At 35.9% G+C, this 15367-nt stretch overlaps 8 protein-coding genes across 8 annotated transcripts; 4 read left to right on the top strand and 4 right to left on the bottom strand.

Annotated features, from left to right (window-relative positions):
- Positions 1-120: 120 nt before the first annotated feature.
- On the top strand, positions 121-905 carry I206_104902 (uncharacterized protein; the record flags this gene model as incomplete). Its single annotated transcript, XM_019154206.1, has 3 exons — positions 121-240; positions 314-581; positions 688-905. 3 exons carry the CDS (start codon positions 121-123, stop codon positions 903-905), a joined length of 606 nt encoding a protein of 201 aa, XP_019012946.1.
- Positions 906-1098: 193 nt separating this feature from the next.
- Positions 1099-1922, bottom strand: I206_104901 (uncharacterized protein; the record flags this gene model as incomplete). The annotated part of the gene is made up of 5 exons (XM_019154205.1): positions 1099-1290; positions 1451-1552; positions 1622-1735; positions 1802-1864; positions 1908-1922. The coding sequence occupies 5 exons, from the start codon at positions 1920-1922 to the stop codon at positions 1099-1101; spliced, it is 486 nt and encodes a 161-aa protein (XP_019012945.1).
- A 1594-nt stretch (positions 1923-3516) lies between these two features.
- Positions 3517-4794, top strand: I206_104900 (casein kinase I isoform delta; the record flags this gene model as incomplete). Its single annotated transcript, XM_019154204.1, has 4 exons — positions 3517-3625; positions 3678-3870; positions 3931-4370; positions 4436-4794. The coding sequence occupies 4 exons, from the start codon at positions 3517-3519 to the stop codon at positions 4792-4794; spliced, it is 1101 nt and encodes a 366-aa protein (XP_019012944.1).
- Positions 4795-5751: 957 nt separating this feature from the next.
- I206_104899 (uncharacterized protein) lies at positions 5752-7058 on the bottom strand (the record flags this gene model as incomplete). Its single annotated transcript, XM_019154203.1, has 4 exons — positions 5752-6003; positions 6094-6159; positions 6268-6431; positions 6539-7058. The coding sequence occupies 4 exons, from the start codon at positions 7056-7058 to the stop codon at positions 5752-5754; spliced, it is 1002 nt and encodes a 333-aa protein (XP_019012943.1).
- Positions 7059-7649: 591 nt separating this feature from the next.
- On the top strand, positions 7650-9024 carry I206_104898 (uncharacterized protein; the record flags this gene model as incomplete). The annotated part of the gene is made up of 5 exons (XM_070203015.1): positions 7650-7781; positions 7872-7899; positions 7983-8098; positions 8201-8460; positions 9000-9024. The coding sequence occupies 5 exons, from the start codon at positions 7650-7652 to the stop codon at positions 9022-9024; spliced, it is 561 nt and encodes a 186-aa protein (XP_070059116.1).
- A 484-nt stretch (positions 9025-9508) lies between these two features.
- Positions 9509-10840, bottom strand: I206_104897 (uncharacterized protein; the record flags this gene model as incomplete). The annotated part of the gene is made up of 5 exons (XM_019154201.1): positions 9509-9656; positions 9714-10053; positions 10114-10334; positions 10410-10725; positions 10795-10840. 5 exons carry the CDS (start codon positions 10838-10840, stop codon positions 9509-9511), a joined length of 1071 nt encoding a protein of 356 aa, XP_019012941.1.
- Positions 10841-11754: 914 nt separating this feature from the next.
- I206_104896 (uncharacterized protein) lies at positions 11755-13254 on the top strand (the record flags this gene model as incomplete). The annotated part of the gene is made up of 5 exons (XM_019154200.1): positions 11755-11880; positions 11952-12029; positions 12118-12220; positions 12333-12707; positions 12803-13254. 5 exons carry the CDS (start codon positions 11755-11757, stop codon positions 13252-13254), a joined length of 1134 nt encoding a protein of 377 aa, XP_019012940.1.
- Positions 13255-13388: 134 nt separating this feature from the next.
- I206_104895 (uncharacterized protein) lies at positions 13389-15119 on the bottom strand (the record flags this gene model as incomplete). The annotated part of the gene is made up of 8 exons (XM_019154199.2): positions 13389-13669; positions 13739-13809; positions 13883-14059; positions 14149-14291; positions 14372-14612; positions 14683-14841; positions 14907-14973; positions 15035-15119. The coding sequence occupies 8 exons, from the start codon at positions 15117-15119 to the stop codon at positions 13389-13391; spliced, it is 1224 nt and encodes a 407-aa protein (XP_019012939.2).
- Between the last annotated feature and the right edge of the window lie 248 nt (positions 15120-15367).

The following is a 15367-nucleotide window of genomic DNA, read 5'->3' as shown; positions in this document are numbered from 1 at the left end:
AGTAGGAGTTAATTCATGCTTATCATTCTTCACCTATCATTATCTGATCTTCTTGAATGAGATTTCTTATACCCAACAAGCTGGATTGAACGAAATCATATATAGAATCAAGCCGATAAGATGTCATTACAAGATAGACTCGCTTCTCAAGAATCTTTATCCCTTATAACTACTGCTACAGGATTATCATTAATTACAGCGGGAAGTACAACTGGATTTGGTTATAATTTCCCTTTAATGGTGAGTATTTTTCAATCTCTTTGATCTTTATAGAAATTAGCTGATTTTAAAGAGAGAAATTACTCTCTTTTAGTTATTTGGAATAATTTCACATGAAATGCATAGTACAACAATACCATTTAGACAATTTATTTCATTAATTTTATTTACAGCATTATTTGATATTTATTCTTTAATTTCTCATAAATATTCATTTTTAATTTTAATTTTTACAATTTTATTATTTTTAATTAAAATTCCAATTTTTTTAAGTTGTTTATTACAATTAAGAGAAAGAGGAAGTGATTTAAGTTTTGGAAATTGGAATTTACCAAATAATGTTAATTTACCAGGAGGTGGAAGTGAGTTTTTCCATAAAAAAAAGAAAAAAAAAACTTTATTTTTTTCATCGCTTTTCCCTTACTACAATTCGTAATTGACTAGTCAATTGTTTTGTTATATCAATAGATTGGTCTGTACCTTCTATGCCAGGTGGTTTTACTTCTTCAACAAATCAATCTCAAAATCAATCTCAATCTCAAGGTAATCAACAATCTCAACAAAATGCTTCTTTCCCTTCATCTGGTGGATTTAGATTAGGTGGAGAAGAAGATGAAGATGTTTCTACTGGAAATCAACCTCCTTTACCTCCTCCCGGTCGAAATGGATATTCCACTATTGCTTAAATTTTGAAAATAAAGTTATGCAAATTTCTGTAGGGCAGAAAGATAGAACAAACTGAGGAAAGCAATCTCCTTTCGTCGTTTAATGTAAGAAGAAGTCCGTAGAAAAGATTGAGATAGAAAACAAGTATCTACATATACAATGCATCTGACAAATATTTAAATCAACATCATGTATAAACCACCTAGGGTAATATCATATACCCCTACTTCGTTCCATTGCGCTATTGACATCAAGAACTTCGGCTAAAGAGTTCGAACCACCCATGAAGTCCCCTGCATCTAAACTTTCGTCTTGACCTTTGAGTATTTCGAGTGAAAGATTCGAAGATCCACCAAGAGGTACACCTGTTATAGTGGATGACTCGATAAGAGGGTTGTGAAGGTTCTGTGAAGAACAGAGAAATCAGTACGGTCCCGTTGCAAAAATAACAGCAAACTAGCGAGTTTCATTGGAGGGAGTAAAGGACTTGGGAGAGAGGATGGGATAGAATGTTCAACGAGATAGATATCTCAAAGGTTTGCTGAAATGGAAATAGAATACTCACTTCAGAAACAAGCTTAATCTCCATAGCTTTTCTCAAAGGAACCGCTAATCCAAAAGTCCCACTTTGCATATGTTGTTCTAGTTGATTTTGTGTTTGCGACCACTGAATTCCGAATACATTCGTCAGCTTATCATGATCGATGATAAAAGCGTAGCTGGGACACAACCTCACCTTCTCTAATCTGGTTTGTAAAGGATGTACATTTCCAGGTGCGACAGATTGAGCAGCTGATTTCAGTCCATGTCTAAATGCATCGTGCGTTCCAGTCACGGGATGAGATGTAGACTATGGATCGATGAATCAATGTTAGTCTTGATATACAGACGTTTGATACATATCTGAACGACTGACCTGAGCAGAGATGACATGAGCGTCTGATGATGATTGAGCTGTAGCGGGTACCAGGCGGAGAGACTATAGATCAGAGAGTCAGCTTATTGCCAGGATCATCAATCACAGAACAGCTGACCATCTTGAATGATTGTGGCCGTCCTTGGATTGTTTCGTATATGTGTAGTAAAGTCTAGAGATGCAGTTATGAACATCTACTTAAGAGCGAGGACGTTGATGTGGAGGGAGCATCATAGCATCGACGCGTGTTCTCAGTGCCACATCATCGGAGTTATAAGAGAATAAGCTCTACGGTGAGAGGTGGTCTGATGATTTAATACGGATTCGGGTTCAAATCTTGACAGTCATACAGTACAGTCATACAACGATGCAAAGGGGGCGTGCATTATCGCATTGCGTTGCCTTGAATCATTCATTCATTCATTGATTCACATCTTACTCATCATCCATAATCATTGTTCCTTACCATACTATATCGATCGTCTCATCTTCTCCCCCTCTACTCTCTACTTCAGGTAAGTTACTTTTCATTCCATACATGGTAGAAAGAAAGAAAGGAGAGGTATATAAAAGGAGAATTTAAACTTTGTCTCAAATGTTGAAACTAAAGAAACACGTTATTCAAAGCTGACACACCTTTCTTCCTTCCTGGTCTCCTTACATATACAATCACTTCCCTTCAACCAAACAAATCACCATTGTTCTTCCTTACCTTGTATCGCAACAATTTTGACCCTCCTCATCCTTCTTTTCATTACAATATATACATATCAACCATCGCATTTCGTCATTCAACATTGTCAATCGATTATCCCCATTCAATCCGATTTCGACTCGTCATATCACTCAACTGTTAAACCAAAACCTCCCTTTGTTTCGCCTTCTGCATATACTTGCACACGATCTTCAACTCAGCTAGTAGTAGGATACGCATTTGGGTGACCCAATCGATAATTACGCCGAGACAGTTTGTTAGATTACGAGGAAAGACGCAAATTTTTCTTTTGGATCCAAGGTAATAGATTTTATACATATTCAGGTTAGTCATAGTTTCTTTCATATTCGCATGCGGATGAGTCGCAGCGAAGGCATTACCGAGAGAAGCAACATTTGACTATGTGACAATCAATCCTCTGCGGCTCCGTTATAAACGGTCGCAGCGCATTTGACGTGCCGTTTATGCATGTCCAAGATGAATTGATCTAAAAGGTCATTCTCTGGCGCACCATAATGTACCTGAACTCGGACCCCTCATGCTACTCATATATAAACAAAGACTGAAGCTGACCATTTATCTTTTCTCCTTTTCTTCCTTACAAAACAACGCATTCTGTACGTCGCAAAATCTAATACATCCAACAACCTTTGTGCTCCACTACATAAACGTCATCTCCACTCGACTGCATTCATCCTTTTTCTGTTGTTACATCATTCCATACGACTCCGACATCCCCAACGAATTCGATTGTCCTTCGATCAACGTGTCTGGCCATCCTCATAAACTCACCCTGTCCTTCTGGGATCTGATCAATCGTCTCCATACGATACTCAACGTTATTGTTCAAAACCAACAACTCTATACATTCATATTCTCGTCGTCCACTTCTTCCGCTGTGACAACCGACAAAATCCCTCGTCAACAAATTACTCAACATCCCGCACGTTCCTCACGTCGCGCTAAAAATAACCCTTACCCAAAATCACCATCCCCCGAAATGGCTTACGGTGTGCCCGCTACTCATCCACCAAACAGGATGACCTCCATGGATCTTAGAGTCGGTGGGAAGTACAGAATCGGTAAGAAGATCGGAAGTGGTTCTTTCGGTATGTCACATCTTGCCTTGTTCCCTTAAATGTGTATTGACGATCTATACAGGTGATATCTACCTTGGTGTCAACATCGTTTCCGGTGAGGAAGTTGCTATTAAGCTCGAATCGGTCAAGGCCAAGCATCCTCAACTCGAGTATGAGTCTAAAGTCTACAAGACTCTCGCTGGTGGGGTCGGTGTACCTTTTGTAAGATGGTACGGTACCGAATGTGACTACAACGCAATGGTATTGGATTTACTGTAAGTCCCACATTTGTGTATTGAGTGGTTGTGCGCTCTTTGCTGACCTATACGTCTCAGCGGTCCATCTCTCGAAGATCTGTTCAACTTCTGTAACCGAAAGTTCTCCCTCAAAACCGTTTTACTACTTGCCGATCAACTCATCTCTCGAGTCGAATACATACACTCCCGAAATTTCATTCACCGAGACATCAAGCCCGATAACTTTTTGATGGGTATCGGTAAACGAGGAAACCAAGTCAACGTCATCGATTTCGGTCTCGCCAAGAAGTATCGAGACCCAAAGACTCATCTTCACATTCCTTACAGAGAGAACAAGAATTTGACCGGTACCGCTCGATACACATCGATCAACACCCACTTGGGTGTTGAGCAATCACGAAGAGACGATTTGGAATCTTTGGGCTATGTCCTCATGTACTTCCTCAGAGGTCAACTCCCATGGCAAGGTCTCAAGGCTGCTACAAAGAAGCAAAAGTACGATCGAATTATGGAGAAGAGTGAGTATCAGGCTCAGCTTACGGATGTACGACTGGGTTCAGCTGACAAATCGCCTCAATCTCAGAGATGACAACACCCACTGAAGTCCTCTGTAGAGGATTCCCCAATGAATTCGCAATCTACCTAAACTACTGCCGATCCCTCCGATTCGATGATAAACCAGATTACTCTTACCTTCGAAAGCTCTTCAGAGATCTCTTTGTACGAGAGGGATTCCAATACGATTACGTCTTCGATTGGTCAGTCCAACCATCCCAAAAAGTTCAACAACAGCAACAGGATCACTCAGATATGGCTGCCCAACAAGCTATGCAACAGAAGAGAAGGGTTATGCCCGAGGATCAACTCGGTGGGATAGGTGAAAACCAGAGACAATTGAGGTCGCAAACCCGAAACAACGCTAGAGAACAAGGTGGTTGGTAGATACCACTTCCTCTAGTCGGGGCAGCAGAGGATGAAGAACTAGTCGAATAATCAGAGGATGATCAAAGCTCAACATGGTTCGGCTCGCCATTGTCGCTCAACGTACGGGTAATATCGGTTGACCAGTAAAATATTCTACAATATCCAGATCGACCGAAATCTTTAGTTAACCTCGTACATGAAGAGACTTCCTTCATTCACCTACCTCTATACTCTTTGAGTTTGCCCCAAATCTACTCACCGACCTTCCGACCACTTCACACACACCTACACTTCCGACAAGACATGTAACAATATACTTATACCCGTCTCAACCCTTCTTCGCCTTTCAGCCGACATACATAATTAACTACGGCTTTTCAGTTCGGTTTCGTTCAATCGCATTACAAATTCACAAAGTGATTTATCAGTGCATCACTCCTCATTTATCTTTCTTTTCCCGGCATTACCTTATCAAGTCGGACGGAACAGCTTCAACAATAAACATATGATCCTATATTGTGTATTAACATTCACCCTATTCCCTCACATTTAACTTTGTTTCACATTTGGATACTTCCGACACCAAACTCGGAATCACCAAATCTCAAACATCTCCAAGATTCGCGCACTGAATTACCGCCAATATCCCCGTACGTTCGTCTTTTCCAACTCATCATTATAGTTAGATGAGATTTAAAGGAAAAGTTTGCAACGCGGGAGGGCGCCATTCCTTCTCATTGATTTTATTTGACCTGTCACTTGACTCCTCTTGTCTATTTGCACAGAGGAAAATGATAAAGATAGTCGTGTCCTTTTTGTGCGATACCTCTATTTTTCTTGTGATCAGAGTTAGATATTTTCAATAACATTATCAGTATTATCATTTATGTGTTTCAGTTCATGCACTTAATATAAAATTGTACCAAGCCCAAGCAGTTCTACGTTATATCTAATACATGATATACATATTTATGATCAGACTTCAATATCCATAGCTTGCAATAATTTTTGAGCTCGTTCTTTCTTCAATAGTGTAAGTTTGATTTTTTCTTCTTCTTTCTCTTTATTTATTTTCATTTCTGTTTCTTTAGTAGTTGTCGATTCTTCAACACCATCTACCTCTTTCTTTTCTACATCAGTTTTATCTATAATAACATCTGTTTCTATAGACGAAGTTGTATCTTCAGAAGAAGGAGTAATGATTTTCTTAGCTGATTCAATCAAATTCTAAATTTATCAAAAATAAGATTGTATCATTAGTGGAAAATTCAAATTAACAAAGAAAGATATGATTTTGATTTTGTTAAAAAAACTTACATTTCTTGATAATCCTTGAACTGTTTTTAGATATGATAATACAATATCAAGATATTTTATTGGTATCTAAACAGAAAAAACATAAAATTTAGTTTGAATCAGTTTTTTTAAAGAAGAAATTTGATAGTTTTGAAGAAGGATTTAATTCTTAAAGATTAAAATTAATTTACTTACTTCTTCATTTGAAAATATATTACGAATTAACCAATTTTGTTTAGCTTTATTAAATTTCCAATTAATTATTTCTTTTTCATTTTCTTTTTCATTTTCGTTTGATATATTATTATTATTATTATCATTTGTTGATCGATTAGAATATAATTGTGCATAATAAATATCTAAAAAAAAAAAAAAGAGGTTAATTTGATTATTTTTTTGGTTCAACTTTTTTTCTTTTTTTTTGGTTTTTTTTTTTTGTATTCTTCATTTTGGGTTATGAACTTACTTTTTTTAGATTGATCTGATAATTCTTCATCTTGGAAAATTTGCTTTGCATTTAAATCTCCTTTAATTATTGAATTATTTATAACTTTAAATTCATTTTCAATTTTAGATTTTTTCTTTTCTTTCTTTTCTTTTTTTAATTTCTTATTTTCAATTTCTTCTTTTTGAATATTTTCTATATTTTTATTCTCTTCATTTTCTACTTCTTTAATTTTTTCTTCTGATTCATTTGCATCATCTATAACCTTTTCATCTAATTTTATTTCTTCTTCGATATCCCTCTTTCTCTTTTTATCTTTCTTATCTTTCTTATCTTGCACTGTATCTTTACCTCTAGATGAATCAGACGTTTGAACTTGAACTTCAGATTGAGCTTTTTCAAATTTCTCTCTAATCAATTTCATTTTTTCTTCTGCTTTTTTCATTTTCTCTTCTGCTTTTTTCAATTTTTGTTCAAGTTTTTGTAATTCTGTCTTTGAAGAAGATTCACCTTCCTTTTTAGCTAATATATCATTGCTCATCTTGAATAGATTTTCTTCGTATCTGCTAATCAATGTAATTGTATTTTTCTTAAGAAATACATGTATACCCTTGATAATAGGTAACAAAATTGAACACAATCTGAATTTCACTATAACATGCATTTCATTATCGAGTGCTCTAAAAACAAAATTATACTCAAATGTTAGGCGGGGTCTCCACATTGAATTATCCTTACAAATTTGTAACTAATTCAAGCAATTCAGATGATTACAAAGTATTCATTAATAATTCCTAATTGACCTTTTCAAGAATTCGTCACAACTTAATCGCGTTTTCAAAAGGTTAACTTAACTCAACACGTCTTTAATTAACGAGGACGAGTACGAGTAAACCGATTATATATCAACAAAATAAAAGAAAGCTTATTTACAAGTTTATTAATCTATTTAATTTTACTCATCATTGCATATCATTAGAATACATTTATATCATTCATATCAACATTTAGTAATATCATTTCATCAACACATCAAGCCAAATTGAAAGATAACAAATATTGAACGAGATTAAACCAATAATTGTAGATTACTAATCCTTCCTTTTTCCTCTTTGATTGTTTTTTGCCCAAAATGGGATTATCACTTTCTCGTATATATGGATCATTATCTTCATTAGCATTTTGGGGTAAAGATAAAGAAGTTAGAATATTAATGGTTGGTTTAGATTCTGCTGGTAAAACAACTATATTATATAGATTACAAGTAAGTTTAAACTAGTCTTGGCATTTTATATTGAACCATTTAAAGTCAATTATGTGAATGCTAACAACTCTTTTTTTTCTATTTGATTAGATTGGAGAAGTAGTGTCAACTATACCAAGTAAGCTCTTTTTATTTGTATCTGTATCACTTTTCAAATCTCTTTTCAATTAATTTTGACTAATGGAATATTCAATAAATTAGCAATCGGATTCAATGTTGAAACTGTTTCATATAAAAATATAAATTTTCAAGTTTGGGATTTAGGTGGTCAATCAAGTATTAGACCTTATTGGAGATGTTATTATGCTAATACTCAAGTAAGTTGATTACCAAACCCATATTTCTTTATAATCATAACAAGACAGAAAAAACATTGTTGAAATCTTTTAATTTTTTATTTTTTTTTTCCAAAAATTTAGGCAATAATCTACGTAATTGATTCATCAGATGTATCAAGATTACCAACTTCAAGATCAGAATTATTAACAATGTTATCTGAAGATGAATTAAAATCTGTACCTGTACTTGTTTTTGCAAATAAACAAGATGTTGAAGGATCTTTAAGTCCAGGTGAAATTAGTGATAAATTAGGTTTAGCAGGTCAAGAAAAAGGTAGAGAATGGAGTGTAAGAGGTAGTTGTGCTACAAAAGGTGAAGGTTTAGAAGAAGGTTTAGATTGGTTAGTTCCTATTCCGTTTATTGCGTTTCGTTGGTCTAGTGAGGTAAAAGGAAGACCATATGTGATTGAGAGTTACGCGAGGAATAGTCTTCATAAGGGCTTGGAGGCATGATGGTGAGGTGGAATCAGAGAGGAGAGTAGAAAAGGGTGGAGCTAGAAAAGTGACGAAGGACGATGAGATGGGAAAGGCTCGCGGTCGAGGAATATAGAAGGTAGAGAAGACAGGATAGTGAGCAGACAAGGACAAGGACGAATCCAGTCGAGGCAGAGCAGAGGAGTAACGGGAAGACTAGAGAGTAGGGGGTTAGAATCGAGACGTATCCAGATGGACAAAGGGAAAAGGCAAAGCAGTAAAAGGAGAAGAGGAAACGGGAAAGACGACAGCCGTGATTTACAACAGGGCGGACGATTCTCAGGCGAAGGGACGGATTATCCGCGCTTGCATGACATGGAGAGGGGTTCCTGTTATTTCACTTGAAAGGGTTGCGGTATAGATAGTATCACCGAACAGCCATGCTCACAGATCTTCTTTTATCTAGGCTCGTTAATACAATACAAAAATAACATTCTTGTCTCCTTACATCAATGAATATAGTTTGGGTTCACACTTCATTAGGAATGGCTTTTCTCATAGATTCAATCTTCATTTCAAATATGTATTAAAACAATTCTTTCGGCAAAATTAATGATCAAAGGGATCTTAATGGGATGTACTGTACCAAACCTCTCAAAAGTATTGCAACAGTGGTGTAATTTGCCAAGACAGGCTTTTATCGAGAGATCGAAATAGATTATTCATTTTGATTTAGTATAACTATAGCTACATATATAATCTTTGGCTCTCCACTCCGCTCAGCTTCGCACGAACACTTAGTATGCCATCTTCAACATCATCAACACCATAATCAACGTCAACAATCTCACCGCTCATCGTCAATCGCAACACACACTCGGTCACTCTGTATACTCATCCAGTCACCCAGTACCGCACACTCTGGCACAAAGCAATCGCCACTCACTCCTCACCTCCCCGTCTCTAACGATCTAATTAAGCCAAATCTTGCTTGAGAACGAATCTATATCTGACTTTGTTGTTCTTGACAGCTTCGATGGCTTTTCCAGCTTGTGACATAGGTAAAACTTCATCAATGATAGGTTTGATACCTTTTTCAGCGGCCAGCTTGAGCATTGCATTGCTATCAAATTGAATTGATATCAGCTAACAATCACATCAATGTGAGAATTGGACTTACGCTTCTTTCTTTGAACCAATATGGCTACAAGCAATTGCTGATGCATTTGAAGCCATCATTTGAGGTTGAAGACCTTCCCAAGCTTGATCAGGTAATCCAACTGAAGTTAATCTTCCATCAACTTTCAAAGTAGATAATAAATCTGATAAAGGAATAGAATTGGCATCTGCAGCTGAAAGTATATAATCGATTTTATCGAAATATTTTTTAGCGAATCCTTCTTCTGAAGTTGAAACGAATTCATCTGCTCCAAGTGAAAGTGCATCTTCTTTTTTATTTGGTGAATGGGAAAATACGATAACTTTAGCTCCTAAGTGATGAGCGAATTGAATTGCGAAATCTTGTGGAAGCAAAATATCAGTATTGAACTTTATTATGCGATGATTTGAATGGAACTCACGACCTAATCCACCGATACCTACAATACCAACTGTTTTTCCTGGACCTGTACCATTTCTAATTAATGGAGAATAAACAGTAAGACCTGCACATAACATAGGAGCAGCATCTTCTGATTTGATTGCTTCAGGAATAGCAAAAACGAATCTTTGATGAGTTCTAATTGCTGTTGAATATCCACCTTGAGCTTCAACTTCATCTGGGAATTTAGCATTATATGTGCTATTATATGGTAAAGATGAGAAATTAATTGAAATGTTATTGAAAAAACTGTAAAAGTATAGAGAATTAACTTACTCAACTTGTTCAGGACAATATTGTTCATTATCATCATTACATCTATCACATTTTAAACAACTTAAAACTTGTGCACCAACACCAACTCTTTGTCCAACTTTAAATTCTTTTACATCTTCTCCTACATGAGTTACTTTTCCTACAATTTCATGTCCTGCAACTACCCAAGGTACACCTAATTCACCCCATCCACCAGTAATTGTGTGAACATCAGATCCACAAACTCCACAAAATTCAATATCAAGTGTTACTGAATCTTTACAAGGAGTTTTAAGTTTAAATTCTTTAACTGAAAAATCGGTATAATTTTTGGTATCTAAATGAATATTATATAGTCAGATAGATGTAAATGAATGGAAATGAATTGAAAATTGAAAAAGCTCACCTGAGATACCGTATCCTTTAGCAGTTTTTTGAGGAGCAGAAGACATTTTATAATTGTGCTTTTATTAGTTACGAATAAATAAGTAATTAGTGGAAGGAATGATGAAAGAAATTGTCCTATCTTGATTGATTATATATGTATCACATGCAATCAACCACGTCTCTCATGATCAAGCCCATGACCTCATTGAAAAAGTTATATCCCCAGTTAATCAATCACCGAATCCAACAAACTTACTGTAAGGTTAAGAGTAGAGATGACATATATTTTGGAGTATGCGGCATCAGATCGGGGTAAAAGGGTTCAAGGTACGTCACCGGTGGTAAAGGTGGGGGTTATTATTTTAGCCGATTTTAACCTTTATTGGTATCTGTTTTGTCATACTTGGAATCGGGCAAAGATAGGGTATTTGACACCGTTTGTAAGGGATTTTTTCAGTAGAGGCTACTCGAGTACAAATAGCGTCAAATCGTTGGAATATTCTCAATTGGAACGACTAGAGGTCATGGGTCGTGATTTCTGTATAGACAGGCTCTGAATTGTGTGTCAGATATACAATGCCGGCAATCTAGTCTATGTCTAGATTTATCTCTACTCGTTGAAGAGTATTGTGAAACCCGAAATATCCCATTCTCACTTGTTTCCCCTATTCTGCTTTGGTCTTTATGCTTTAATTATCAATCTCGAAGCGTTCAAATGGGAAGAAATACCATTTCTATATCCCCTCTTCTGCTGTCTTATATGCGTATGAATCTCTCCCAAAGAGGGCGTTCGTACCTATAAAGCGGCGATCACCGCGATCAATACGACGTTCATTTGTTGACAAGATTACCTTCACCTTCTCGTCAATCCTAGAAGGTCGTCAACAATGAAATTGAGTCTCTTTTTTGTCAGATTATCGAAGTAGGGGTAGATTCTCTCATCTAAGCTCGAGCGTTACCTGACAGCAAATAATTTGTCATGCTCCAATCATCAGATGAAGCTTTACAATTTTTAGCGGAAGGTCAAACTCTTCTAGGAGAAGGTTGGACGCATGTTAATGATTTTGATAATTTAAAAGAAAACGAATATGAGGAAGAAGAAGAGGTGAGCCAAAAAAATACTCTTAGATTTTCAAGTGGTCAGAAATTAATTTCGTATATTGGTTATAAATATAGGAGATATACGTTACAATGGATTTAGGAACAACTATAGATTCTAAATCTTTGCAAAATGAATCACAATATCAACTTGTAGTGAGTAATCCTATTTCATCTGTAGAATAAAGCTGGAAAACAAAAAAAAACAAAAACAAGGGTAGCTGAACGGAAAGAAATCATATAGGGCTTGGATACACCTTTAACATTTTTAAAATTAGGAAATCAAATATTTCAAGGTCAAATTACTCCTTTAATAGGAGATGAAGTTATATTAGGCTTAATACGAGGTTAGTGAATTTCTATCTTCACAACCAATAAATGAAGATTTTGTGTATTATGTGATTCTTCAACCAGGTATTGAATTAGATTTCCTGCTAACGTATCTTCATGATAATTTAGATTCTGATAATCCTCATGAACCAACTCATCCACCAATATATTCAACAAATCATCGATTAACTTTTCGAGCAATCGCATTTGAATCACGTACAATTTCAAATTCTTCTATTCAACCAACGACCTCAATACCTTCTGTACTTTGGAATTCTGATAAAGAAAAAACTTATAAAGAAGATGAAGCAGGTCCTTCATCTCATCATTTTTTATCTAAATCAAATAATGAAAAACTTGGATATTCATCAGAAGAACCTAGATTTAATTCTAGTGTTGGAGGTGTTAGCAATAAACCAAGAACTCAAAAAGCTAGATTAATAATTGAAAGAACAGAAGATTTGGAAAATTTCAATTTAGAAAGTATTAAAACTTCACAAAAAGGTTAATGAATTCTTTATTATATTTCATTTGATTAACAATTATTATTGGATAAAGAGAAATATTAATACTAACTTTTGTTTTGTTGAAATTTACAGTTGAATTAGGTCCAGAAATTTTAAAATCATTAGATATTCCACCATCAACTCATGGTGAACCTTTAATGTTAAGTAAAACGGAATTATCAAAAGTAATTTCAGGTTTTCCATCAAATCAAAATCAAAGTGATAATATTCAATCTTCAAATAAGAGTAAGAAATCTAAAAAGGTTTGGATAGTTGGTGAAGATGGAAAGATGAAATTACAAAAACCTACTTTTACAGGAGATAGTTCAACTGTTGATTCAATTGTTAACGATAAAGACAAAGATGATATAGAAATGATAGAACAAGGAAATTCTGAAATAATAGATTCAACATCAAGTAGAGAGGATTCCATTCAACAAATACAAGCTCAAAAACAGGATCAAGATCAAGATCAAGAAATGATAGATGTTGAAAATGATCCACCTTGGACTGAACTGAATGATGGAAATAGCACTTCCACTTAAGCAATGATTGTAGACTACTGTCAAATAGTAAAGTTTTTGAATGATATTATATGATATGATATGAATGCTATATTATGTATTGTTGTATAATTGTATATAAGATGAGATTTAGCTTTCCGGCAGGTCATAGACAATCACATCCTCTGCATCCTCGTATTCATCTCACCAAATCTTCTTCTTCTCCATTCTCTTCTTTCTTTTGTAGTATCTTCTCCACCTACATTACCCCATCCTCCAAGAGGTACAACTATTGCAGTACAATTATCTGAAGCTCCTAAATCTTCTGCGAAATGAACTATAGTTTTAGCTGCTCTTGTAGGATCAAATGATTTTCTAATTAAATCAACTAATTCTTGATCTGAAAGAAGTGAAGTAAGTCCATCTGTAAGCAATATTAAATATGAATGTTCTTGACCTATAATAATGGTAAACAACGAGTCAAATTTCAGTTATGTGACTAAAACTAATTGGCTTGCAGACTTACCATCAATTATACGTGTAGTCACTTCTGGTTCGACTGTTACTCCGGAAGGTTTCCATTCACCATCACCAAAACTAGTTGATATTCCGAATATTAGGCTTGTTTACCTTGAAAAGAAGAAGAAGAAGGTGAAATTAATCAACTCACCCTCTTGTATTCTCTACTACACCCATCCACCGACTCTCTCCAAAACTGTCTGAAACAAGTAACTCAGCACCCATTCTCCTTAATCTACTAGCTTCAACTCTAGCTTCAGCATGATGTTTCTCAGTAAGAGGTATAACTTCGCCTGTTGGTTGATGGCACAGAAGAGCGCGAGTATCTCTATAAAATGGGAAAGTCGTGTCATCCAAATATGGCAATAGCGTAGCTTTGAGGAAGGAGGGAGAAAGAGAGATGTGAGAATTACTTACCCGCAATGAGCTACGGTCAAACTCAATCTCTTAGCTGACCAATAAGGTTGACCTGGAGAATCCAAAGAATGAAGCAGAACGACGGATGATGTGGAACCACACCGACGAGATTTTTCGATATTTTCCAATATATGTTTATCCGCCTAGTGATCGTTGTTTGTTAGTCGTATAAGCCTTTAAGTGCAGACCACGAGCCAGGTGAATCAGAGTCATGAAGGCTCACCTTGAGAAAAGCGATATTCAGTCTTTCTTCAATTGTCATATTCTCTCCTTCTGGAGGCTTCGATCCGTTTGAAGCATATTTTGTCCAACGCGACAATGCACCTCCTCTCCATCTTCTAAAATAACCTCCATGTCTATCTTTTGTCCAGTCTACTAATTCTTCAATATCACTTAATTTTGCATCTTCGATTTCTTTAAAAAGGTTATTCTTCAGATAAGTTGAAACTTCTGTACCTCCGTGACTGTACAACACACCGACGGCAATTAGCTATTCTATCTTCAAATAAAGGTTTTGGTAATGAAATGACGTACCCGTCGAATATACCAAAAGCAGCTACTTGTCCTGCTAGGAAATCTGATCCAGAAGAAATTGGGTCCCATTCATAAGGTTTTTTCAACTTTCTCAAAGACGTCTGAAGCTCATCTGGAGGTAATTGTAATGATCCAACAGTAGCTGCGTCTTCTTGATACCTGAGACGTCAATGATTAGCCGAATATTAACACAGCTTTCTCTATTAAGCCAATGAATAGCTTACTCTCTACTCCCTCTTGAAGCGTAAACACCTACAATCTTTGGACTATTTAGCGGTACTTTGTACGTACCTACTCGTATCTCAGCCTTCATGTCATGCTTCTGAATTTCGAGCATTCTGGAGAGACGTACCTCCACCTGTTGATCCTCTAACAAAGTCATGTACCCCTCTTACCCCCCTCTTTGCGGCGGCAATCTTCATCGAGCGAAGTATCATAGCATGAGAGCAAGTCACTGTCCTAGTGGAACTTGATGATATGAGGGATACATATAGACAAGAAGACTTAAAGTGACAACTACCAGCGGGTATTGATTTATCGGCTAAGAAGTAAATGCGGGGTAAACCACGTGGCATTCATTGCGGGGTTTGCCATAATAAATGAACTCAGCAGTTCATGTTGGAATTCCATACGCGTAGTTATATAGTTGTGAAAAAAACGCAAGTATCCTCTCATTCAACTTGAT

Source organism: Kwoniella pini, chromosome 6 (assembly GCF_000512605.2).
Source record: "Kwoniella pini CBS 10737 chromosome 6, complete sequence".
NCBI lineage: Eukaryota > Fungi > Basidiomycota > Tremellomycetes > Tremellales > Cryptococcaceae > Kwoniella > Kwoniella pini.
The sequence above is the reverse complement of the archived record's forward strand: the minus strand, read 5'-3'. Positions and strand labels throughout refer to the sequence as shown.